This window comes from Dermacentor silvarum, chromosome 2, assembly GCF_013339745.2.
Source record: "Dermacentor silvarum isolate Dsil-2018 chromosome 2, BIME_Dsil_1.4, whole genome shotgun sequence".
In the NCBI taxonomy this organism is placed as follows: Eukaryota; Metazoa; Arthropoda; class Arachnida; order Ixodida; family Ixodidae; genus Dermacentor; species Dermacentor silvarum.
Genome location: NC_051155.1, coordinates 200,774,741 through 200,801,982, shown reverse-complemented (window position 1 = coordinate 200,801,982; position 27,242 = coordinate 200,774,741). Strand labels below are relative to the sequence as shown.

The window sequence follows — 27,242 nt, the reverse complement described above, 5'->3', positions numbered from 1 at the left end:
TTTTTAATTTTTGGTGCGGGTTATTCGTGGAAGAATACAGTATACCTAAATACCCTCTTGCAACAAATGTACATCAAAAGGAGCAAACTTTTCTAAACATTAAGTAGGCACAAAATGGCAAAGTATTGCCATTTACTGGATTTACATGATGTGCATCCAGGTAAATCTGTCTCACAACCATGCAACATGACAGGTGGCTTATCATCATATAATTGACCCGACCTTTGTATAAAAACATTTTTTACATCTCTCGTGCCACCTTGCCTTTGTACCTAGAAAGCACATTGGCATCTGAAAACACCAAGGTGCAGCAATATTATTTACAGCGCAGAGATAGGTTAGATGAAGGGAATCGAACAGCGCAAGAGACTGGACATATAGTGTAGACGACAATCCCGTCTTTAGGCTGTTCGATTCCCGTCAGCATGCACCAACCAGCCCAGTTCAGCACACTCCTGCAGATTGGTTAGATGATGGCTAGCCTTTCAGGGAAGCTTTATGATCCATTAACTTATCATTGAGATACCATACAGTCTGGCCAATGTAGTACTTTCCTGCATGATGGAGGAATTTCATAGACGATACCCGTCTCATATATATTTGACGATTCGCTCACGTTGTGTAGTGCTGCATTCATGCCGGTCATGCTCACCACCCTTAACCCATTTGTCCACAACAGTGCATGACTTGCTCAACTTGTTCTTTGCTGAAAACGTGACATTAAAACTATACCTTGCCCCACTTCCGTCTTTATTTTTATTTACGGTATTTTCTTATTTGCCACATGTATGTTTGGGTAGTATTCTTCAATTGATAGCACTGTGCCCATCTATTCTTTCTGTCACATTTTTTTTTTTTTCACACTTTGCTTGCTTCAAGAGGTGCAATGTATTGCAGATTTAATAAAAAGGATTTTTATGCCTCGGAATAATTTTTTCGCGGTTGGGAAATTTAGGTTTGGTGTTATGGGGCTCTGAAGCTCCCATTGTAAAATAGTGAGCGTAAAGCTGCCATATTGTGCTCATTGTGCTTACAATTCAGGTGGGACGAGAGCTTTATGAGAAAAAGGACCAGGAACTGGACCGGCTGATGCGCCACATTGATGACTACATCAGGTATGTGTGCTGGAAACTGCAGTGTTTGCCTGGTAGCATTCAGGAGCACATTTGCTCTTATGTGACAGAAGATGCAGTGATACCCTTATTTGCATGAGTCAACATGGTGGTGTTTCAGTTGTGTAGTTTCTGAATGCAAAATGCTGTGCGTTCCTGCTGCTTAATGGTCTCTCACTTCTACTTGTGCATGTTTGTGAACAGCAAGCGGCAGAAAAGGCATGCCCCAGCACTGCGTGTTTGGCAGGCCGAAGTTCCTCATGCCCAGGAGGAGGTGAGTGATGTTCCTGTGCCTTGAAATTCAATTTTAAATGGAAGTTTAAGTATGCAGTAATGGCTTCTGTTCATTGTAAATCAGACAAGCAGGCCTTGAGGGCTCAGGCCATTGGCCTACCATAGTACCAATTGGCATTTTCTTTATTAGCATTTTCTTTGTATTGTTTTGTTCTTTCCTTGTAAGTGGCAATTAGCAACTTTGCTACTTTTGTTATTGTGATGTACAGCATCAAAGTTACGTACAAATAAGCTGGTGAAAATGGAAATACAGTCGACTTCCGTTAATTCGACCCCGACAAGACCGACAATATCGGTTGAATTAATTCGGTGGGTTCAATTAAACAAGAATTGGAAAACATGCCAAAACACACCACTGATTCATCTGGCAGTATTTGCCCAGATTCGAACTTGCACCTACTTTTTATGGGTTCAAAGCGGAAAACAAACGTAGAAATGACATTAGAGCTCCTAAATAAAGTCGAAAGTCGAAATTGAACATGCATAAACTTTTTAAGCAAGAAAAATGATGCATGCCTCAGATTCTGGCAATAAGAAATGAAATACAGCAAACCTTGCCTTCACAAAATGGGAATTTATTTACTTAATGTCCATCGTCATCACTCTTGGCCTAGCACTTTATCATGGTCTACAAAGAACCACAAAATTTCACCCTCCGTACGGTGCCTAGGCTTCAGTTGGCTTTGTCAGATCATCGAGTGGAGTGCGGGACGTCGAAGTACTCTTTGTGTTTCTCCGAGTTTAGTTGGAATGATTGATGGCGCATTCAAAAGCCAGGAAGTACTTGCAAATATTTCTGAGATCACACATGACTTAGTTTACGTGCTTTGTCACTTCGCGGAAAGGTGACAAGTATGGACTCTGTACCACATGCGCCTTTGATGTGAGCGTTTCGCATGGCGGTAAAAAAAATTTTTGGGGTTTAACCCCCGCGCGGTGGTCTACCGAATTTGTATGTTGCTAGGTTGGCAGGTATGCTGTAGACATGTTTTTCACTGCCACGTGCAGATTTAAATTATTTTGTTGCCAGTGAACATTCAGAATGTGCTATTTCCTGCTGCTTCTGCTTATTGACATTCTTGTGACAAAATATTACTTCACTATAGCCAACGCTGTGATGGATCCTGCATTTTTGGTTTCATTCTAAAAGTGGAATACTCACTGAAGTAAAGCGCGGCCATCCAAATTTTAACTTCGTTTATTTTACACTTTGTTATATCCACTAATTTATTTTATTCGTGTTCATTATATCAAGGTTTGAACATAAGCAAAATATCCGAGGACACCTAAGCACTTCTTATGAGTTGTGAATATGGAAGCATTAATGTCTTATTGAACACCCCTGAGCGGTCTTTCAAATTATGAATTTCTCGCCGCCAGGCGGCATTGAGCCGCTTGGTGGCGAGGAATTGATTTAGCCTTACCGAGGCGCAGTCACAACACAGGCGAGAGCTTGCGTAGACAAGGAACACGCGGATAACACAGGCTTCCGAGAGCGAGGGTGATTTGGCGTTGCGGCGATGCCCTCTCTCCTCACGCAACACCTGGTGTGCGACTGTGGCAGCAGGTGTTCCCTGTCGCCCACTCTTCTCCATCGAGGCGCACTCGTGCCGTGGCATCGCAGCCAGTAAGAACTCCGCCGAAGTCGCGTGTGATGTGACGTCGCAGCCAATGGGACTTTAGGAGCTGCTACAGACGCAGGATACCGGCTTTTTCGCTCAATGAGCCGTTTGACCCTTTTGCATCAAACAGTTATTCTCACTGTGACTGGAATCTTGGTAAGCCAGAAGTGACACAATAGCAAGAAATTGGTAATGACACCACCTGAGAGTTTCCGCACCTGTTCCCCATGGCGCTATGGATTTTCACGTTCATTCCAGTAATGTTTTAATGAAATGGTATTGTGGTAGGTAAATTCATGTTTGTGTAGAAGGACAGCTGCACGGAGGAAGCTTAGGCAGTACTTGGCTGTTTACTTTAATAGGAAACTGAAATGTTCAAGCTTCGTGAATGTTTCAGTGGTGCAGGGCTGACTCTTTTGTTTGTTGTATGAAATAATGGCAGTTTACTTAGAAAAATAGAAGTTTGAACCAGTCCACCATCATTTCCTGTTCTTGCAGTCATGCATGTCACTCTGTCCACCCCTCCCCCATCCCCCTTTCTGTTTTGTTGTTTGCTTATGATCTCTAAAAAGTATGGTTACGCTACATTGAACTCATAACTTTGAAGGTTTACTGCACAGTGCTCATGTTAGCATTATAGCTGTGCTTTTACTGCGTATGTATACGTTTGCCCTTCCTACTTCTACGAGGGCTTTTTCGTCGGCCAAGTTTGAAAGCAAGATATAGACGACCGCCACATCTTGCTTTTGTGCTTCACCTCTTGTCATCATGCAGTGCCAGCTTTTCTGTTCCCAAGCCATACTATAGGAGACATTTATACACTGTAGCACTCTTGCGATCATTATACTTGAGTATTGTGTAGGTTTGTTGGTCTGACTTGACCTGTCTGGTGCTCCGCAGGGGCTCGACTGCCTCTGGGCACAAGTGTCGAAGCTGCGCTCTGAGAAGTGGGTAGAACGGCACCTGGTGCGTCCCTACCTTGCCTTTGATGGTGTCCTGTGTGAGGCGCTGCAGCACAACCTGCCCAGCCTGGCCCCACCACCGCACCAGCCGCAGTACATCTACCCCTTTCCAACAGTGGTGTTCCGGCTCTTTGACTACACCGACTGTCCTGAGGTGGGTTGTTTGCAAAAGATGCAAAGCAGTGCCAGCCATAGGTACCCTTAGTACATTATCTGCAGCCTGACATCCACATTCTTGTTGCTGTGACAAACACCAGGTAAATGAGTGAGTTGTGTCCAAGTGCTGCCTTTAAAGGGCAAATTGGGCAATTTTTTTATATGTGTGGATTTCAGTGAAATTTGTTTCATAAGTTCTGGTTGCTCTTGTTTTGTGCACAAAAGTATGCATGTGCTCAGCTTCAGTGGCCTGCTTGGATGACCAAGTGCATTGGCTATGGAATTCTGTTCTTTTACTGAAATTGAGGTCGTGTTTGATACCTGGCCTTAGTGGGATGCATTCTGATGGGGGCAGAGTACAAAAAGACATGTTTTTTGGTGCGGATTAAAGAACTCGAGGTGATTTAAGCCCTTTTGCATTGTGCATTGGTTCTACCTTATGGCAACTACGAAAAATGACATGGCAGTCATTGAACGACTTGATGGCAGGCAGGAACACTACTTGAAATGAACTGCAGTGTTTTCACGTGCTGTTTAGCCATGGTAGTGGTTTCCATTTTGCATTAAAGGGATCTTGCTTAGCAGGATTTGCCCGTACTTTTGCATTGGATGTCTGACCAAGCTAAGATTTTCTTGCTAACAAGTGAATGGCACCATGAGTCTGAACACTTGGCAGGTGAGAAACAAATTTTTAAGAAACATGGTTGACAAAGTCGGTTCTTGTGCAGAATTTACTGCAGTAATTCTCTATTATTGCTGCTCATGCTGTAATGGAAAGCTGTAGACTGATGTATGTTGCCTGCCCGTATGAATAAAGCTAACATATTCTGAAGGACTAGTGCATGCATCTCTCGCAACTGTGCAGCTCAGGTCATTTCTGGCAACAGCAATGTTGTTGAGAGGCGACAAAGGCTCATGAACCACTGCTAGCCTGAATATGCAACCTTTTGGCCAAAACCTAAAGCTTTATTTCTTACTTTAATTAACTCTGCTCACGTGAAAAGCAGTACAGGTGGGTCGGGATGATTAAGCAAGGCCAGCAGCTTGTACAGAGCACGGTAATATGTGTTTTTAAGAAATCCTCTGACATAGACCACAGCCATTTGTGTTGTAACCAATTGCTTGTTTGCATAAGCTGCTTGAATCTAGAACAAACTATTCGTGATGGTCTTACTGCCATCGACAAGCATGAATGGGTGTAAAGCAAGAAGGAATGCTTGCCTGTTCTGAAGATATTGTGGTCCCAAGACCCAAGATATTGTGTGACATGTACATCTGTCCATGACTGAACATGGGACGTGATCGCACTGAAAATGCGGACGAGAGTGCATGACCAACACTGGCATAAGCTTAGCTAGTCTAGGCTAAGTGTTAATGAGAAATAGTGCTCAAAAAAAAAAAAGGTGGAATGGGTGGCCCAGTTCTTCAGTGTGTACGGATGCCTCTGTGATTCTGGCAGTTTCATTGCTTGGAGAGAACCGAAACGAGTACCAGTATGTCAATGCAAGCTATGTCCATTTACTGACAGCATGGGAATTTGTGCCACATTAGATTTTTTCGGAGATAGTGCCTAATAGACGGCAATACATTTTGCACCTCATACAAGCGTGTCTTTACAAACTTTGTTCAATTTTATCGCACAATATTGATTTTAACAATATATGTCTTTTTTATGACGTAAATCTCGTTAATAAAACTTTTATGCGTGAAAAAAGTTCATTTTGCTTTCTGTTTATATATTACATTAAACATTGAGTGCAGTAGTTCCTCCAGAAAAAAACATCTGCCGTAACATACAAAAAACACCTATTTTCCCCATGGTAAGGAAAAAGTTAAATCACAGAACATGCGCACACTGATCATACAAAAAAGGGGTAAATGCATAGCCCTCCACTATAATGTACCTCACAGCGCCAATGTTGCTTTGATATATGTTAAATCCCGTGAATCAATCACTCTAATGGCAGTAATTTCATACAGATGGCCCCATACAATGGATTGTAAAGGGCTTACTGTCAGTGATGACACCACCACATATAATGTATCATTCACAAAATGGAATTTCACTAAAATCAATGTCCAATCTTTCGGACACCCTAGAGGCCACAAGAACGTCTGAAAAAGTGAATGCATGCCTTTTATTACCAGCAAAGGGCTCAAATCGCCATAGGCACATCTGAAATAGCTCAAAAGGCCTGCCACAGTGCTTATTAGGTGCATCGGTGCTCATAATGTGACAGGCGACGGCAAGTGCAAATGTGTATAATTTAGGACAGCATACTGCATCCCATGACGGCAGCCCCTTTCAACTCTTGGTATGTCTCACCGCAATAGTATATCGCGTATGCTTCACTGCGTTACACTGCTGTATTGCGGCAAAACCAACTTAGAGCCGGCATTACGCAACGCTTGCTATGTTTTCCGTGCTTTGAAGCCATCAATGAGGATGACAAAGGCAGAGTCGGCGCCATTACTGTGATAGTGGTTAATTCTCTCAATGAAAAACACAGCGCCGAACAGCAGGAAGCTTGGCAGTGAACGTTGAAGCAGCTAGGCCTAGCCTTGCCGCGGTGGTGACTACGGCTGCCAAAGGATGGGCATGCAGGCGCACTGGTTTGACGCTGTGGAACGCTATGGAACTGCTATTGGCAAAGGGTAGGCCCACCATGATTGAGAAGGCAAGAACATAACCTAACACATGTTGTTTGCCATAGGACAGTGCCACACAAGCACCTGTAAATATACCTGTACACAGTCTCTTGCTTGCAGCTTTCTATGTAAGAATATGATGCTAAGACATGATAATAGACAGTTATGGTGGATTATTACTTATGGCATGCTCCATTCATATTTAATTTGCTGCGACATTACAGAGAACCGTGTTGATCCTGCAATTTTGATGCGTCTCGAAGATATGTGAGCAACGTGCAGTCAGCTTGGCTGTAAAATGTCAAAAGAAACCAAGTGGACGCATTGTCATGCTACGCTCAGTTATCTCTGCTGCGGAGTGAGGGCAGCATTGTGCCTTCCATTGCCGGCATGAGTGTTGCGTGCCTGTACACACCTGTTGAGAGGCCGTCTATAAATTTTTTCACTACACTGGTCTCAGTGGAACGGACTGTTAACACTGAGCTAAATCTCTCTTATGTTAAGGTACTTGCTTGTTATAAGTTTTATATAATTAAATCTGATATCATAGTGGGTGGATTACAGTCTATGTATTTTGCTGGAGACTGGCAATAGGGCTATTATATCATGCATTGTAAATGTCACATGCTGCTTTGCTGGTAAGAGCATCCTGTTTGCTTCTTAATGTATCTTTTTCTCGGAAGGTTCAACTGCTGTGCTGTTTACAGTTACATTTTCTAACATTCAACCTGATGTGTACTCCTAGGGGCCCGTACTACCAGGCTCCCACTCAATTGAACGTTTCCTCGGTGAAGAGCAGCTGCGTCATATTCTCGAACGCAACTATGTAGATCGCAAAGTCTGGTGAGCTGAACTTTTTGTTTGTCTGTGTTTTAAGTGACATTATCCCTGCTGTGTGGTGGCTGTCAGGAGACACGGTGTTTTGCGTGCATATTGTTGTGCAGTATTTGGCTGCCAATATTAGAGCAAATTGTGAAAAAAAAAAAAGAAAACTGTTTATATCCCATTTTTGGTTGGTATCTTTTTTGTATTAAGAAATTTCACTGTCTATTGCTCTTGATCAGTAATTAGTTTTTTACCCAAAATTATATTAGGATTGAGAACCCGCCGTGGTTGCTCAGTGTCTATGGTGTTGGGCTGCTGAGCATGAGGTCGCGGGATCGAATACCGGCCACGGCGGCCGCATTTCGATGGAACTGAAATGTGAAAACACCCGTGTACTTAGATTTAGGTGCACGTTAAAGAACCCCAGGTGGTCCAAATTTCCGAAGTCCCCCACTACGGCGTGCCTCAGGCACGTAAAACTCCATAATATTTATTAGGATTAAGAATATCCGTCGCCCATTGCTTACTATCAATGAGTAATATTTACCTAATTCAAATGCGCGCATAAAAAAAAGAACTGCTTCGAAAATTGCCTGCACATTACAAAACCGTAACCACATACGCAGCGTTAGCAACAGCTTACTGCAGGAGTCCTTGTCATCGCCATTGTCATTACAAGATGGCCACAAAACAAGTCTTTGCGTGGGAAGGTGATGACGACACGCCGCTTTCACATTTTAATTACAAAAGGTCATTCAAAACATATGTTATTTTGCATGCCAAGCTAGCGGCAGCAGAGAGTCATCACATATTTTTGGCACGCTAGAGACTTGTCGTCATTGAAGGAGGAACTGGTGAAGTGGTTAGTATTGGCATGGGCTGCCCTACCGTCTGGACTGTAGGGGAGTGGTTTAAGAAATGTGGAATATCAAACAGTGGACTGCAAGGAGGGCGACACGTTACGGTCCAGAAACTGTGACAAAGAGCTATCTGAGATTGACGATTGACATTAAGTGTAAATAAATTTCCATTCTGTGAAGGTAAATTGCACAGGCTTCATATTATACTCCTGATTACGAGATTCAGGCACCTGCTTTGTTTAAAAGTATAGTTGGGTATACATTAAATCTGAGTGCCCATTGTATTCTACTATGAACCCATAAATGTTAAGATCATTCAATGCTGTTATATGAAGCAATGGTGCATTTGGACATTTTTTTCTGCCTCTGTTTAAATTGACCTGCAGGATAAATTCAATCAATTTCACTGGTCCCGGAAAGGTTAGATTAACTGAAGCCAACTGTACTAGGTTATTTTCCTAGTCACTACTGTGATGTAGAGGTGTTTTTCATGACGTGCACAACACAAAATGCATTGCTTTCAGTCAGAGGCATAGATAATCTGCAAATAACTTTGCACGTTTGTTGTGGGTCATAGGTGTAGAAGATATAACATGCTTTTGGGCAAAAGCTTGAGCTGCTTTAAATTTAGCCTATTGCCTGCCATTCCTGCTATCTGCGCACTTTCTCTGTGCGAGTAGCTTGACGTGAATTGGGCTCACATCTTTATTTTTTTTTCTCTTTTAGCGCTGCACAGCTGCTGAGCTTCCAAGGCAAGCTCAAGGTGCCTCTGGAGTACATGATTGTGGAGGTGAGCAGATCACATCTTCTGAAAGATCGTGCATCTTGCCTGGATTTATCAGGTTACAGCGGAATGAGTTCTACAGAAATCCACAAGATTACTCAGACAGTTACCAGTTTATGTTTAAAAAATATGTGCATTGTATGCTTAACCTATCTGAAATAATCGAGGTCGGCACACTTCATGCTGCCGTTGTTATTGACAAAGTTGTCAACTTTGCTACCTATTCAATTATTTTCTGAACTCTCATCTGACTGCTTAAAGGTGTCGTGTTTCACAGCCTTTGCTATAATGGGGCAAGGATTTTTTTTTATGGGAAGTTGCACTGTGTCATGTCCTTTTTCTTTTAAACCCTTCGACTTCCAGTAGCACTAGCTATAGTTTGAAGAAAAAGGAGCATAGAAATGTTGGTTAACCAGATTTAGGTGCACCTTAAATAACACCAGGTAGTCAAAATTAAACGGAAACACACTGCTGTGGCATCCCCTTAGCCTAGCATGCATATTTGAACTTAACTGGACCAATTGTTATTAACATCTTTACACACAATTTCATTCTTTCTCTTTTTAAGGGCATGATGCTTATTTACTGGTGGTGGTGGTGGTGGTAACATTTATTTAGGTCTGGAAGAATCTTCACCCCATTCTTATAGGGGCAAGACTGCGGGCCGCTCCCACGTTGGGACGGGAAGGCCAAGCCTCACCGCCGCATCGTGGACCTTCTAAACAGCCCGGAGTTGATTTATCCATTCGTGGCTCTCGACCAATGAATAAAATTCTTCCGCCATCAATACGTGGTCTGTGTGGTGCTGTAAAGAGGGGCACTCCTAGGCATGCTTATTTACTGCACGTAAATAACCAGTGAACGCGAGCACGTGCTAATGTCGTGCGCCTTCCAATGTCTGACCGGAACAGACATTTTTACATGTCGGGAGGGGCCCAGCACATGACCGCAAAGGCTTAGAGGGTGTGGAATAAGGCACTCTCTCGCATTTCTTCACATTCTGCAGGTGATCTTTGGCGAGCTGCTGCGGCTGCCCACCTCCAGGCACTTGGAGATATTCTACGGTTCGCTTCTGCTGGAGCTGTGCAAGCTGCAACCGAGCACATTGCCCCAAGTTGTATCCTCTTGACAATGTTTTGGACATCTTGTGTGACACTCGTTTAGATTCAAATTCGCGCCTGTGATTGGTCATGATTTTCATTTATGTATGTTTTGTGTTCAGTTTCATGTACAATAGCCGCTATATTTTTCAAACTTCAGGGGGCCCATGGCAGTGTCCAAAATAGCAAGCAATATGAAAAAACAAAAAAACAAATTTAGTTTGGAGAAACAAAATAATTTGATTGTATTTTACATTGCCAATAACCAGGAAGCCCATTAGCATACCTTTTGCTCTGTGTTTTGCTAAATGGCGACAAAATTGGTTTCAATTTATTGCTAGTCACTGTCTTCTGTTCTTCAACTGGCAGTTTGGCACACTTTGTTATGAGTAAGCAAAGTGTAGGTTTGCAACTGAATTGTTGCAGTCGCTTACATCACTGGCATTCTACAAATTCAGCTAGGAAATTGTGACAGTACTAGAGGTTTCCGATGATGCTCGGGGCACAAAAAGTGATGCTTATTCTGTGACTCACAGCAGCAATAGTCGCAATATAATATGCTTGGATTTTGTCCAAAATATCCAAGAAATAATTCAACCGTGACACCGTTATACAGTGTCTGCTATTCTGCACAGGGGAAGGAGGAAAAGTGAAAAAAAAAAAAATCTAGAAAAAGAAACTGAAAATGATGAAAGGGCATCTACAGAATCTATGGGCTTCTTCGAACACAGCTTGAAGAACTGCAAATCTTGAAGAACCTCAACGAATATGTTGCTATGTGTCCTAACTGTTCTGAAAGTTCATTTGCACTTGACAGCCCTGATTTTCAGCTTGCACAAGCTGTCGAGCTTCTCTATGAGCAGTTGGACACTATGAACACTGACTGCTTAGACAGGTGAGCCCTCACTTTTTATGTTGTTCTTGGCTCCCCAGGTTCATCATGCATGATTGAGCCATCTAAAGCAGCAAAAACGTAACTAGGTATACCTGCCACTAAAAGAGCATAATACAGTGTAGACTGCTTATAATGTATGTCGCCAGAGTCGCGAATATCCGCACTATAACCAAAGCAACAATTTTCAAGGCCCGCACATAGGCAAAACATGTGCACCGAGCCGCCATGCGTATGCGACAGTCGAGGAATGCGGCTAGAACGTTTGCATTCAATGTACAGTCGAATCTCGTTAATTCGAACCAAATCATGCAGCGGCGCCTCTGACCGGCATTGCTCCGGCACCGCCATAGAGTAAAAGCTTAGGAGAGACCCCTCAATGTCGCGCGCGAGCAAAAAAAAAAAAAAAAACCGCGGTGGAAATTTTACCCTCTCTCAAATGGCAAGGTCGCCGATTCTGCGTTGCGCCGGAACATGCGTGTACGTGCCAACGTCTCAGCCACGCGTAGAAAATGGCAGTGAACCCTTGTTTCTCCTTTATGCTTTCTCTACTTTCTAGTCACGTGTTGACTTGCACGCTGCTGCTACGGCGAAGCGGGAAGCAGCGGCGCTGTCCCAGGCCGGCCAACGAAACTGCCCACGCCGGCAAACGCCCACTTCCCCGATAATGGCAGAAAACGAAACTTCGGGTAGCTGGCGCCGGGCGCGCACGGTGACAGTCGAAAGTGAGGGAGCTACGAGGGAGGGCAAGGGGAGCCACCGAAGCGGCGGAGTCGCCGAGGCGAAATCCGCTTCCCTGTCGCCCTCCTCCCTCACATTCCACGGTCTCCGCGTGCGCCCTTCGCCGTACTGTGCCGGCGCCGCCCGCTCCCTGAAGTTTCGTTTACTGCCGTTATCGTGAAGCGCGCATTGGCCGGCGTTGGCAGCTTTGTGGCCCTCGCTCGCTATGCGCGCCGTGATATTTCACGACTCGCACTCAAGATTCTGGTTTAAGCCTCACTGGCTGTTCGTTCGCACCACGTGCCCTTCTCCTCCACTTCGTCTCTCTCTTCCTTGAGCACTCCTTGGGGCGCCCGCTTGAGGGGAGCGTTCGCCGTCTCCGTTGACTTCCGTACTCGCAGGCAGCCGCACTGTAACCGGTATTTCGTTTCCCGCAACTGCACTATAAGCGATACGTGCATACATGGAGTGCTATGGGAAAATTAACGGGAGTCTGGAAAGACCGCACTATATCCGGTCCTGCACTATAAGCGGTTACGTTACAAGTGGTCTATACTGTATTGCTAGATGGGTGCACAAGTCTTGTGAAATGTACTGCTTTCTTACAAAAATGTTGAGTTTAGGCACTCGGCGAATAAGAAGAGGCGACAGATGTTAAATTGATCGTTTCATTGACGTACTTCGCCTTTGCTTGCTACAGGTTTCATTTGCTGCTCAGGGCAGGGTAGACACGCATATTACATTAAAGCTGTTAGTACAACTATGCAGCAAGTGTGTCCTACGGAAGTGTGACAAGAAAAATGTGACTTCTAAGTGTCCAGATTGATTGCTGGAGAACTAAAAGTTGTAGCAGGCTAAAATTTGGTGGGTGATATATATATTGGCAAAGTTACGAATACAGTCAAACCTCGTTATACGTACCCGGTTAATGTGTAATTGCAGTTTAAACATAGTCGCGAGGATTCCCCCACCCAGCCCCCATTGAACCCTATGTATTGCCTGACCGCTTAAGCCGTAGTCACTCATTTGCCACCAAATAGTTTGTGCGTACTATTTTATTTTTAGTTCTACACGCACAGGCACAAAATCGGCAAAATCTCATGTGCGGAGACGTTCCATTCTCTCGTTTCGACGCCTGGACGACAGCCGCCAGCAATAGGGACCTTAAACATGGCCACCATGACACATTTCCTGTTCATATAGCTGTTGCAGAATTCAGCGCACAAGAGCATGGCCTTTGAGATTGGCTTCCGGAAATGCGAAGAAGCTGCCGGTAGGAGGTGCGAATTCGGCTGTTGCTGTCGAATCCAATCCATTTCAAGTAGTAACCGCGCAGAAGCACATTTTATTGTAATAGTAGCAATCTTATGGACGCTCCAGGCACATTTCTGCTGTGGTCGTGGTCGTCACTTTGAGGTTCGGTATAAAGTCCAAACACTGTAACATCATCGCCACGCGCCATCGCCATGTGCCAGTGAAAGCTTGCAAGGGTCAGCTGACGTTTGCGGCTCAGTCCAATCTCGCGCACGCGATGGAGAAAGGCTGCACGGAAGCGTGCTTCTGTCGCGCGCGAGGCATGGCGGGGGAGGCGAGAAAGTGCGGAGTGTTCGGCGGCGGCCGCGCGGGCGCCTATCTTGAAAGCGATCTGCGACGTGGAGAAAGTGCGCGTCCGCGTGGGCCTCGTGTTCAAAGTGATCTGCGATGTGAACAAATTGCAACTAGTGCTGGTAGCTTCATGTGCGCTGTGCTTTCGACATTTAGTTCGCGTTGACGGCACGAAGGTCAATTCAATCGCTGCTCTTGCTGCGCTCCTCACTCCAGCGTTGTGACATCGAATTTCCGCGCTCTTCGAGAGAGATGTGTTCATATTTACCTGTGCACGCCTTAAACCGTGCTTGTTAACTTAGTAAGCGAATGTTTACAACTTTATACGACCGGTACAACTACTATCTTTAGTTCGTATAGTTGTCTACCAATTTGCAATTGCAATCGATGCTTCGCCTATCGAGTGAAACTGCGACATTTTTTCTTCTTCATTCCGCCAGTGTGCTTGCAGTCGTGATGTTGTCGTAGTGTTCTGTTCAAAGATGCCGTCGTCGCAGCAAGTGAAGATAACCAATTTTTTGCTGCCTACCCGCAAATAAAGCCTATCTGAGAGTGTATGTTTGAGAGCATCGTGACGTAGGTCTCTTTTGGCCGGTAAACAGCCGCTAAAGTGACATTGGCGGTTAATCCGTACATTGTTTAGTGCGTACCTAAACGTTGTTCTTGGCCGACTACGTATTGGAACTAGATTAGCCCACATACAGACAAACGAGGTTTGTCTGTATGTGGGCTAATCAGCGAAGCTGTAGAAAATTATCTTGTAGCTAGCATTGATTGTTAGATCTGTGTTTGGGTTTTTACATGAGGTCAAAATCTTTTAGGAATACATAGTGTGCATACCTTAAAAAATGTGCTGATGGAGTTTGTCATCAAGCCATCAGGAAAGTGCTATGGAGGCTGTAAAAACACCTCCTTGGGTACTGTCAATCCGCCTCAAAAAGCAGGCAGCACAAGTAGTTAATTTGAAGTTTTTTATAATTCAAAGTAGCCACTGCAGAAAGTCCAACAATGTATTGACCGCAAATTCACACTGAAATCTGCACCGGCACTGACAATTAGAACTCCGTGCCATTTCGGATGGAGAGAGTTCTAGTGCGCAGGAGCACGTTGGCCACGCTAGTGTCGACGTGCGGGCCCGTTCCTGCAGCAAGCGGTGGCGGCCGCAGACGGCAGACAGCAAAGCAGTCAGCAAAACGGTCGCTGACAGCAAAGCGGTGCACAGGGTGGAGACCGTTCTCTGCATGCTCCGAAGAGTGCAGCCGACGGCGCGGGTCGAAGTATATAGGGGACGGCATTTTGGCTGGCGTGCAGCGCAACCGGCGTTGCGTTGCATGACTGGCCACAAGCGACGCTCACCCGCACGCTGAAAACGTTGGACTATAAATGCGCCTTACTTTGACGCATGCGTAGAACGGTCCCCAACCCGCGCGCTGCTCTAAACGGCTGTCTGCAACTGTCGGCGAAGTGGCGTTATTGCCCTTTTTCGTCGCGTAATGCATTGTGGGTCGGCGCATTCGGCACGAAGAACGTGCGGATGGGGCAAAAGCCATCTCGACGTCGGGCACATTGGACCGCCCGCGTTGGCGGCGACCGGTTACATTCGCTGCACCAGTGCGTCGAACTATAGACGTTGTTGTTCTCGCCAACGTGACGTAGCACGCGTTCACGCTAAGTCGGATATATACGTGCCTTAACCGAGCAATTTTTTCTCTAATTTTCATTAGTTTGAATTTTGTATAATTTGAATTTTCATAGCATCCCCGCGAACGGTGATAAAGATTTTGTGCTCGGACTTAGTAAGCAAGACCTTGCATGCAGTGGAACTCCATTTGTATGTTCCTCGCTGTTACATTTTCTTGATCGCTACATTACATTTTAGCAGTCCCGACCTAAAGCCCATTAACTTCTATGTATTATGTTCTTATTTGATATGTCGCCATATTGTAATGCTCCTGCCTCTTGCATTGCGTCTGAACTTGCCGGTCACCTAAATTAGTGCAAAGGCAAATTCACTCTCGCATGTTGCTATAAAGACGATAAATGTATATTCGCGGTTAAGCCTGTCAAGCCCCGCCTCAAAAAGCATGTGATCGTCAGTCCCGATAAACATGTCTCAGCACAATTGCCTTTCTGGCCATTTTATAAAGTCGCCAAACATAGTGTTTGTTCCTTAATTATACACGCGAGCATGCGCCTTCTCCAGTCTCAGTATGAGCACCGAGATATCTAATAACTGTAGTGGCAGCTATTCAGAGCTGTATCTGATGTTGCTGTGGCAATTTGGGGCTGTCCTCCCTGTTATGTTTTCCTGGATGTTACATTTTTCTTCTGCTGTTCCTTGAAAATCATAGCGACGGGCTTCTATGGTATAGATATGTGCATTGAAAGTGCCTTTCATAAATTGGAGCCATTAATTTGAGAGCGTTTATTAGGATTGGGTGCGCTCATTGCACGATTACTGGTGTGGGAGAAACTGACAGCTGTGCCCTGCCAACGAGAAGTCATGTGATGCACCTGAAACTTGCAGTTGCAGAGAGGGACGGTCGTCAGGAAAGGAGGGCAGCAGCAGTGTAAGGAAGTTTAGAGCAAACATAGTTTTGCTGGATATTGGGTTGTTATTGTGCAAGGCTGTACAAGTCTACCATTGTTTGTTTGTTGAAGTTGGTGGGAGAATTCTTGGTTTTTGTAATCATCCTGTATGTTCCAATTTAGTTATATATTACTAGGATAATCAACTGACTGCAACTAAGATGCGCACTTTGAACAGCTTTGTTCTATGCTTAGTGATGGTTATATTGTGGGGATCAAACTCGCTAAATTTACTGGCTTCAGAACCGTGCGAAATATTACTGGAATAGTGCCAGGCACTTCTTTTTAACAGACGAAGCCAAGTATCATTGCACAGGCAGCTCATTGCAAGCTCAGCCAAATAAATAATTGAAGTTGTGATGATTTATAGCAGATTGTGATGTTTGTGCGCTGGCGGGGCAGTCTTTGTAGCAAAGGTGACCTACAGGAGGTAGTAAAGTCTAATCTGTATGGTTAAAGAGGGCCTAAAAATAAATTTAGAAAAGTGCAGCATATGTGACTAAGTTCTATCATGGTGAAATAGTGTTACTATGACAGTGCAAATTGTTTATAAATTATGGCCTGTGTGCAAAAGAAGGCTTTCCAAGGACCGTATGGGTCACTCAGTTCATATGGAAACAGCACATTACATACTACATTAGTACAGCACAACTGGGAATTGACTACTGCCTGTCACTGTCTCTTCATGAAATTTGCCTCAGCGCCAAGGCAGGCCTGGACTCATGCTCAAATGAAGCAGGCCACACACATTCTTTGCCACATGGTAGACCTGATGAGCTCGAAATGCTTTGTGGCACCTCTGATGAGTTGACAGCCGAGGGATTTGCTCACTCCCTTCACCTCCAGGTTCTGCAGCTGGTTTGCCTATCACCTGAGCAATTTCCAGTTTCGGTGGACTTGGGACGACTGGGCTGATGTTGTCTCTCTGGATCCTCTCCATCCCAAGGCTGTCTTTTTGCAACAAGCATTGCATCGTTGTCTCAGGCAAGAGCTGGATGTCGTTTACTAAGCATGAAATATTTCATGTTCTCATTCTCTATGGCAGGGATGCCACTGTTGTTCTTCCCTGCTATTTGTGAAGAGGAGCAGTGCAAAGGAACTGCTTCCTTGACTTTTTATTGTGGTGCTTGTGGTTTTGCTATTAAGCCTAGCAGGTAGAATGACTCGAACTGTTAAACTAATGAACAAAATTGTAATGACAGACTTAGTAGCGGGACCAGTAACACAATTACTTTGTATCACAAAGTTATAAAGGTGCCATAATTAGGCACCACAGAAGACAGTATGCCAAGGAGAAACAGGTGATACTAGTAGTAGTTAGTACTCGCTACACTAGCCTAGTTAGAGGATTGGCTTAGTTGAGCCTGAATGGATGGCTACAGTAGAAGCTGTCTGATACGTTTCCCATGGGACTGCGAGAAAGAAACTTAATGCCCTGCAAACGTATTACACAGACATGCTGTTAAAATCGGCCTCTAAAGCTCAGTCTCTAAAGGATTTACAGTCGCTGACAGTTAGTTCAGAGGCAACAAGAACTGCCTAAAAGTCTAAATAATAGGGAGTCCAAAGTGTCGGACTAGGCAGAGAATGAGTGCCTTATTCTGCAAGTGGCCGAAATAAGGTGTCGTATTCCCAGATGGGATTACTTTTGGGGAAACTTGTAAGATTTTTGCTTAACTAGTGCCAGATGCATCCAGTGCTAGGAAACGGATAGTACTGTAAACCTCGTTATAACAAACTTCAATATAATGCAATCCTCGATATAATGAAATGTTTGTACACAGTTTCAACATAACGAAATTTCACTGCCACCATAAAGGAATACTGGGGCAACAAATGGAAACTGCTGCGAGCGCAGGTGGGCAAATAGCTGTACTACATACAGTTGCTTGTGAATGAACCCCTCAAGTTGTACGCCGCACGACAGAGAGTGGCCACCGAAATGGAGTGGTGTCTAATAAACATGAATGGGTACTAAGTGCAAGACACTCTTGCCATCATGTTCCGTAAAAAGTTCAAGTGCGATAGCATCCTATCGTGCCCCGTGCAAAATGTGCTGTGTATGCGAGGGTGAGCCGAGAAGGGTAGTGGCTTGATGTGCGCCATCTTCCCGTGAGCACGTAATTCCCCCTCTAGCCAAGCCGTGGCTGCGCATGGCTGTCAGTGCGGCTGAGTGCATATGCGGGCCGCATGCTCTCATTATCTAAAGTTTTGGAGGTGTCAAAGCGAGAGGCAGACAAAGGGATGTATTCTGTCACGATCACTTTCGGCGATAGTATCTCTTCGGCGACAGTATCCCCTCAGCGTCAGTATCGCTGCCAGGCGTGCACTGATTGCCTGGTAGAGCAAAATCAGATGAGCTGATTGGCTGGTTGAGTGCTACGTCATGCGAAGGCGATAATATCGCCAAGGCGATCGTCGCAGAATACGTCCCAGTGTGTTTGCTCCCCTCTGCCTGCGCTGATCACGCCAGCGTTGCGGCAGCTAGGGTTTGCAGTGATCAAGTACGATTTGTTCATGTTTGCTTGGGTACTCGTGTCACCATGCTTGTTCATTTAATTAGTGAGTGAATGTTCACTGCAATTTGTACGGTCGATAAAACTACAGTAAAACCTTGTTAATTCGGATTTCACGGGACCGAAAAAAATGTCATAATTAACCGGATGTCGAATTATTGAGGGTATCAAGAACCCAATAAACAAGTGCTTACTACATCAACACGCTTTTATTTGCTGAATGAATCGGCAAATTCTCTTTCTATTTTGCACAAAAGTAGTGCAGAAGCTGCAATTCTTGTCATCTCGTGACTGATAAGCGCTCGCAGTGATGAATGTCTCCTGACTTCCTTCGCTAGTGCGGCCGTGGCGCCTGTCTTCATCTGAGACACGCTTTTTAACTACCACACGCACATACGGATTATTTTTTCGCCAGTGTTCGCCAGGTCGCCACCCATCGCGATGTAGATAGTGCTCTTCATCCTCGACAGCTTTACACTGAGTAAAAACGAAACTACTGGCTGGCGCAACCACTGCAGGATGAAACTGTGACCACTGTCGACGCGATCATGGACATAGACCTTGCTGTTCTGAAGGCACACGGCCGATGCATGCACTGAGTCAAAACAAAACTACCGTTCGCTGCAACTGCAGACGAAACTGCGGTCGCTATCAATGCGGTCATGGGTGGCAACTACGCAGTCACAAAGGCACGCGCTCGACGCGCACACAGAGTCCAAGCAAAACTACTGCAGCAACCACTGCGGATGAAACTGCGGTCACTATCGAAGCGATCATATATGGCGACTACGCAGTCATGAAGGCACGCGGCCAACGCGTGCTTTGCGTGGCGATAAATGCAAGAATGAAGGCTTTAAAGGCCCAAATAGGCACGAAGCGTTCTGGTTTTGCTGCCATTCACGTACGATTTTCAGTCATGTCTACGGTGATACGAACTCCGCTGCTTCATTTCGGTGGACGCTAACGCTGTTTTTGCTCATTTGCGTCACACATTTCCTGCGCTCCGTGCTCGCCGAGCTCCAAGAGTTGTCCGAATGAACCAATGTGCAACCAAATACGTCTGAATTAACAAGAGTTTCATTGCACTAAATAATGCATGCGCCTGACTGGACCAAATGACGAGTCCGAATTATCTGATTTTCCGAATTAACGAGGGTCGAATGAATGAGGTTTTACTGTAGTACCTCCATGTAGTTGTCTAATACTTTGCTATCACTATCAATGTTTGCTACCACTGTCGAAAGGCGACAGTGGTCGTCTTTCGAAACTGCGACTTTTTTACTCGTAGAACAAATACTTGAAACAAAATTGTGGATGCTATACTGGAGCTTGCTCTATTTCTCAGACATTGCAAATGCGCCCAACATCACAAATTTACAATAAACATGGCAGCTATGAACAACTGGTTCCTTAGTCCAACAGATTCCCGAGTCCGAGGGGTGCTTAGCCCAAGACTTCTGCAGCCTATGCAGTCTCCCGGGCTTGCCACACCAGTCTGAGCTGGTCATGCAGGTCCGAGCTGAACCGCACAGGGCCTCCCACTGTTCGGGTGTGGGGCTGGTGATGGGAGGGGTGTTGCGGTTTGTGGAAACATTCCCAGGTGGCGTGGTAAAGTGAGGCGTATTCTTTGCACTGTGGGCATTTGTGAGAGTGAAGTGTGGTGGGTGCATTGCATGGTACAGATTGAAGTGGGAGAACATGCTTGTTTAATGTGGCTGACATGCCATGGCTTCTTTCTGTGTGAGTGTGGCCTCGGATGAGGTTGCATTTGAGCAGATTACATTTGTCAGAACCCAGTGTACGGCTTTTCAGTGTGATACGTTTTATTTCATTTCACTACTGCTTTCATCTAGAATTCCTGACTACACCTTGTCATTGCTCAACAGGTTGTCCTATCACCAGCGAGTGGTGGAACTCGTGCCGGCCTCATTTGCACCATTTTTGCCTGCAAAACCAGTTCCTGACTACCGTTTTGACAAGGAGGGGGCAGGTGAATGCCATTTTCTGATTTCTGCAACGTGCTTGAGATGATGGTGTAGTGTAAGCACATCTCGCGTCATTCAAGCATTCTGCATACAAACTCTCGAATTTTTGAAAATTTGGGCTCATTCTACAATTTTACAAATGTTAGTTTAACTGCAAAAAATTAACTGCATTCTTAAAAAAGTCATGCTTGTTGGTCTCCGAAAACCTTCCATTGGAAAAAGACAGTGAAAAGACGCCACAGGGGTACTTGCTTCAAACAAGTTTACACAAGCTAGTTTTTGAGGCAGGCAAAATGGGCAACAGCAAAGTCGATGAAAAAGTCACTGTGATCTAAAACAGTGTGTTGCTTATCAGTCTTTGCTGTTCTAAGTTTGCTGCGGCTTGTGGGCTGCATCTTAATGTTAATTGTTGTTAATGAAGGGTGTTTCTATCCTTCAAAAGGTATGTGCTCCAGGAAAACTTAAAAAAAAAGTATGATTTTCACTCGCTCTCTCTTTATGTCGTGTTGGTTGGATCTTACAAATTTTAGAGTTCACAGGTTGGTAGCTATGATACCGGGAAATTGAGTACCACACACACATATATATAGTCCCTTTTATCTGCGCTGTTGCAGCAATGTAATTGTGACCCTGCAAAACTTCTGGTCGCATTTTTCTGGCACCCAAGTTTACCAGGGAAAATAAATATTTCAACTATAGGTACACGTCTGTTCAAATACAGTAGAACCCCGCTGATACGTTTTTCACGGGACCGTAAAAAAAACAAAAAAAGAAAAAAAACGTAAGAGCCGGGAAACACAAGAGCCAGGAAACAGGAAAAATTGAGAAATGGGAGTAGTGCACACAATATTATTTTAATTCTTACGTGTAAAAAAAAAAGTCTTAGTTTCGCCCGACAGCCGAGGTATCGATTGCGATAGCAAATTAGTAGACAGCCATACAAAGTAAGAATAGTAGTTTTATTGTCCGTATCAACTTGTAAACATTCGCTTATTAACTATATTAACAAGCATGGTGTCAGCGCCCACAGGCAAACATGAACACATCACACTCGATGAGCGCGGACACACGCTGTCAAACGCTTGCGTGAGGAATTTAAGCGCCGCTGCAGAAGCGAACGAAGTGACCTTCGTGGTGTTGACTATCGCTTCAACGCAAACTGAGCGCCGAGAACACACAGCATGCACAAAGCTACGAGCCGCCGACGCACCTACACTGCGTAGACTCTGCCCCCAACGTAGATCGCTTTCACAATACGGCCCACGCGACCGCGCGCCGCCGCGCAATACGCAGTTGATGCTAGAGCACAACTACAGTGGGCACAACGCTTCCCGCTATCCCTCCCCCCTCGCTCCCTCGCCGGTGCCTCGAGTGCAACGGAAGAAGGCACGCACTTCCTCCCTGCTTTTCTTTCTTTCGCATGCGAGATTTAGACGTGGTCGTCGGCTCCCCTCGCATGCTTGCACTCGCACGTACAGCATACGGCGCGTGGCGACGGCGTTATCGCCCTTGGACTTTACACGGAACATCTTAGAGCCAAAAACAATTTTAGGGCCGCAATGCGTCATAGACACCATCTTTAGATAGCAAATACGGATCTCAAGGGCCATACTTTGGCTGGCAGAAACCCAAAATACGTCATAGTGTCGCCCCCGGCACTCTGGGCGGCCAATGCCATCGTCAAGCAACCAAGCCAAGCGACATGAAAAGTCAAAATGGCTGCCCGGGCCGGCGCGGGGTGGCAGTTCGCAACGTATGATGCGGGAATGGTCCCACAGTTGCGTTGTAACAGCGGGGTTACCAATGCATTGGGTTCTATGGTAGCTGTGCATGGACCGGACGAAAATGACGTAACAGCCGGGAAAACGCAGCAGCCGGGAACGTAACAGCGGGGTTTTACTGTATAAGAAATGACCACATAGATTTAGCTCGTGCATGTAGCTTCATTGTTCGTTTCAGTGTAAAATTTATTGAATAAACAGTGTTCTAACTGCATAGCAAAATTGCTGCCAGCTGGAGGGTCCCATACATGTGCAGACGTGGCCCCCGCTAGCGGGAACATAGGAGCTCATGGCAGTTATTCGATGACAACTATTCGATTTGGCAGGGGGGTGAAAGGGGGTGAAACTGGAAATCTATTGGGGCCTGTGTATGTTAACTTCAAAAGGGTTCATACAACAACATGCGGTGATGTGTGTTCCACTATATAACTGCTGTCGTCTTGTAGTGCTACTCACTTTCCCAACATGACAGACCAAGTAGCCCAGAATAATAAAGCCATCAACCATGCATAATTAAACTCGATTAAGTGTAAGCCAATCACCTTCAAGTTGCTTCAGACTGCACCCGTTACAAAAAAAGCTCAGGTTGGCTAACTTGCTCGTAGTGGTCAGGGAGCCTTTACTTTTTTTTTTTTTTTGGTTTATAGTCTACTTTTGCACTTCACTGCAACCTCTACAGCGCACTTTGCGAGATCCTCGAACTTAATTCTTGTGCTACAAGTGTATTACCTCCTCTCTGTGCAGATGATCTACCCGGCGCAGCTGTTGCAGCGCGGTTGAGCGGCTGCATCCGCAACAAGTGCACGCCTGAGGAAGCCCTTGAAGTTCTTAGCGAGTTACCCAACCCTTTGCAGGAGGATGAGGGCAGTAAGTTGGCTACCTCTTCCTGCGCTGTCTCTGTTGAAGGTTAATGACATTCGAGGGACTTTAAAGGGACACTAAAGGGAAAAATGATTTCTTCTGTATCAGTAGATTACCCTTCCACAGTACCAAAAACACTACTTACCGCGAGAAGCCGCTTGTTAACCCAGAAAGAAACGGAAAACATAGAGGCAAGTGGCGACGCCACCTTGAAGTTCCCACACCACCTCACCGTGACGTTATAGATTTTGACAGCGTCTTCTAGGTCCCAGTTAATTTTTTAGCGGTAAACATTGGCTACATTGGTGTTCCCAAGACTGGCCCAAATATGAAAAATTACCTTAGAAGTCGTGACGTCACACTGAAGTGCTGACGTCTGGGTTACTGCGCAAAATTCAGAAAAATTAACTTTGAGCTTCATTTTCTCTTCTAATAATTGACCTAGTGCAGTGTAATTAACGACAACAGAGTTTTCGAAGAATACTTTATCAGTAAGTTTATTTATTGTTTTGCTTTAGTGTCCCTTTAAGGGGCACCAAAGAAGAGAAAGGTTATTTAAGCTGTATTACTAAATTGTCCTTTCACATACCGTAAAAGCTACTTTTACCATAAGAAGATGCTTGGTAAGCCAGAAGAAAAAAACTGGAAAACAAATTACGGGTGGCAACACGGCCCTAAACTTCTTGCACCCACGCACAGTGATGTCATTAATTTCGAAGGCCTCTGCACAGGTGTAATTAATTTAGTTTTATTTAGATAAGTTTTATTTATTAAGATAGACTGCATTGGGATATTCAAGAAGAGTCGAAGAATGAACTTAACAAACTTCAAGAACATTTATTGGGCTGCAGTGGCCAGAATACAAAAAATAACTTTGAACTACGTGATGTCACACTGATGTACTGGTGCTAGCGTTCGTGCTCAGAATAATAATAATAATAATAATAATAATAATAATAATAATAATAATAAATTAACTTTGACAGCTGCTCTGTATGAAATGGTGGAGGCTAACTGTGGTGTGGTGGCGCACGCAACACGGGACTTCTGAGTTGTCATTGTTGTGACTTCGGGGTGGAGGACAACAGACGGACTCTTTCAGCAGACGAAGACACGAAAAGCTTTATACAATATTTACAGGTAGTGGGTCATAGCGTACATGTAGCTGTAAGAGCGCATCAGACCGACTGGGCGGCTGGTGGCGACTCTCTGGCTTAACAATGGGCCGGTTCTTTCTTAAATCCCCTTGGCGGCGACTCCTCGTCGACAGGACCTAGACGGGGCGATTGCTGACGTCACCCGCGTTGTATTGAGTCGTCGCGGTCTCCTTCGTGACTCCTTGTCGACAGGACCCAGACGGGGCGGGTGGCGATGATGGCCGGGGCTGCTTGAAATTGCCCGCGTCGAATGGATTCGTTGCGGATAATTGGGATTTCTTGTCGCCTCGATGATAGGGTTGTAGTATGGCAGCTCCCGTCGCCTCGATGATGGATGGGCACAAACTATGGCACAACAGCACCCCCACCGCCAGATAATACATCAAGAAGTTGAGCTGTTCGACCCGGCTCGACGTATGCGATGTGCTGATTGAGTGACGTCCTTGATGGGGTTAAGGGAAAGGCTTTGCCGCTATTTCATCTGCTGGTCTTTCCTTAGCTTGGATCTGAGAAAGCTCACGGAATGACCAAAAATCAATGCCAACCATTTCGGCGAAAGTGAGCACCCTCCCAATGCTCTCCACAATGCCAGACCAAACTCTATGAAAGCAAACGCTCTAACCCCCTCTGTGCTCTCAACAGCACCCATTAAGGTTATTGTACTAAACACGAGACACGCACCCGATAAAGAGCCCGGGATACAGACCTCTACAAATAGTGATCTCAAAGAAGACACATTCAAAGAGAATGAACAGCTAAAGAATAGATTGCAAAGCGATTTCCAACAGTCATTCGGGCAGGCCAGGCACAGCTGAGGCGATCGAAGAAAGTTTATCTTTTGCCCTGTCTCGCTCTGAGCGAAACTCTGTGTTACTTGGTTTGCAATGATAGCCCATTCGAGTGGCAGCGGTGGGCTCTCGAACGATCAGGAGGCTCATTTTAATCGGCGATACGAACATTACGATACCCTTCACACGATATTGTGTCGTAAGGGATTACCAATCAACTTCAATGTGCTAAAATAACTGAATAGACAATAGTATACATTCAAACATAGCATTAAAACTTTAAACTTCAAAGGTAAGCTCTCGGATAAGCATAGGCTGCAGCCTAAAAGGCTCTGCTAAGTCCGTCAGCGTTTGTATGCAGCTTCCCTTTCTTGTAGCGTACAGAGAAATTATGGTGCTGAAGTGACAAGCTCCACCTGAGTAGACGGCCATTTCTTGGTGACATGGTGTGTAACCAGGTCATCAAAGGGCAATGATCCGTCTCAATAATAAATGGTGACCCGGAGACATAACACGCGAGCTTATCGACAGCCCATACCAGACACTCCTTTTTGGATGTACTGTACGCCTCCTCTCTCACGCTAAGCTTCCGGCTCAAATATAAAATGGGCCGCTCGTGCCCATCGGCATCCTCCTGGTAAAGTATGGCTCCTAGGCCGCGGTCACTCGCATCACATTGTAAGCCTTTAAAGGAATTAGGGGCCATAAGCACAGGTCTTTCTCCGAGAGCTTGTTTCAGGCTCTCGAAAGCCTTCTCTTTCTTCTCATCCCACGAAATGATCGTTGGCTCTGATTTGCGGAGACAATCTGTCAAAGGGCTAGCGAGATTCGAGTAATTTTTCACGTAGTGCTGATAATACCCTGCAAGTCCCAAAAACACCCTTCCGACTTTGTAGTTGGACGTCGATATTCCAAAACGGCAGCAACTTTTAGCTTGGAGGGTCTACACTGGCCGCGCCCCACGACATGACCCAGGTAGCTCACACTAGCACACCCCAAATGGCACTTACGTGCTCTGACAATAGAAAGGTTTAGCTTGTCCAGTAATCGGGTAAACGCGGGCGGACCGGGCGTTGGGGCGTTTTGCCGGAACCGTAAACATGAGCGGTCTGTATGGTGCTGCCACCTGGTGGCGCAGAAAAAAAAAACGGACAAAAAACAGCTAATATTGCAGTAACCATGTTTATTCTACTTCTCTGCTGGTGTAAATTTTCGGCAGCAACACAATTACGCCACTGTCAAACAGTGGCATCTTGCTATCAGTAAAGGCTGCATATTTAGTATTCAGGAAATGTAATCATTTGATCTAACTTAATATTTACTTTAGTGCTAAATCTCCGAGTTTTGCATTGATATGTCTTGCTCTTCGAGTCTGAAACTCATTACTGTGCAATCTGTAGACCAAAATCAGCTCATGCCTTGCATCTGACAATTTCAGTGGAGCCTGCGCACAATCCCCTAAAAATTCAAGTCTTTGTGGAGACCTTGCTGAACATTGCAAGCAAATCTTTCTCACACTCCTTTGCAGGCATTGCCAAGTGAGTAGCATCAGATTCTATTATTATTTTTTTGTGTTTGTTGCAAACTTCCTTCTGAAAAAAATTTGCCTGTGGCGTTTTGTCAGTGATCTAGATAAAATCGTAGGTTTATGACCCATGTCTTGACTCCCTTTAACAATCCATGTTGGCATGTGCAGGATCCTCGTTTCATAACTGTGACCACATGTGGCTTTGCCATTTAAACTATTGTGTGCTGCCACATTTTTTTTTTTTTTTGCGTTCGCTCGGGAATTTATAATCTTCCCTATTCACTGCACTTGCACGAAGCTGTTAGTAGCCACTAATACCGCTGAAGAAAATGTGTGTTACAGTCGATCGCAGATATATTGAACTTGGATATATAGAATGTCTATATCGAACACTTGTTCAATCCCCTTGAAAATCCCATGCAAAAGTATAGCGATATACTATGTGTACATCAAATT

General features: G+C 45.0%; 1 protein-coding gene across 2 annotated transcripts in view; it reads left to right on the top strand.

Annotated features, from left to right (window-relative positions):
• The window catches only part of LOC119442437 (nuclear cap-binding protein subunit 1-like), a 64,653-nt gene that overhangs the window by 5,162 nt on the left and 32,249 nt on the right, over nucleotides 1–27,242 (top strand). For both annotated transcript variants that reach the window (XM_037707321.2, XM_037707319.2), the window contains exons 8-18: nucleotides 1,042–1,115; nucleotides 1,317–1,386; nucleotides 3,929–4,144; nucleotides 7,541–7,638; nucleotides 9,207–9,270; nucleotides 10,271–10,381; nucleotides 11,195–11,259; nucleotides 17,017–17,154; nucleotides 20,573–20,676; nucleotides 23,197–23,319; nucleotides 26,697–26,796. In XM_037707321.2, coding sequence (XP_037563249.1) covers nucleotides 1,042–1,115; nucleotides 1,317–1,386; nucleotides 3,929–4,144; nucleotides 7,541–7,638; nucleotides 9,207–9,270; nucleotides 10,271–10,381; nucleotides 11,195–11,259; nucleotides 17,017–17,154; nucleotides 20,573–20,676; nucleotides 23,197–23,319; nucleotides 26,697–26,796 — 1,163 coding nt within the window. The remainder of the gene's footprint in view (nucleotides 1–1,041; nucleotides 1,116–1,316; nucleotides 1,387–3,928; nucleotides 4,145–7,540; nucleotides 7,639–9,206; nucleotides 9,271–10,270; nucleotides 10,382–11,194; nucleotides 11,260–17,016; nucleotides 17,155–20,572; nucleotides 20,677–23,196; nucleotides 23,320–26,696; nucleotides 26,797–27,242) is intronic.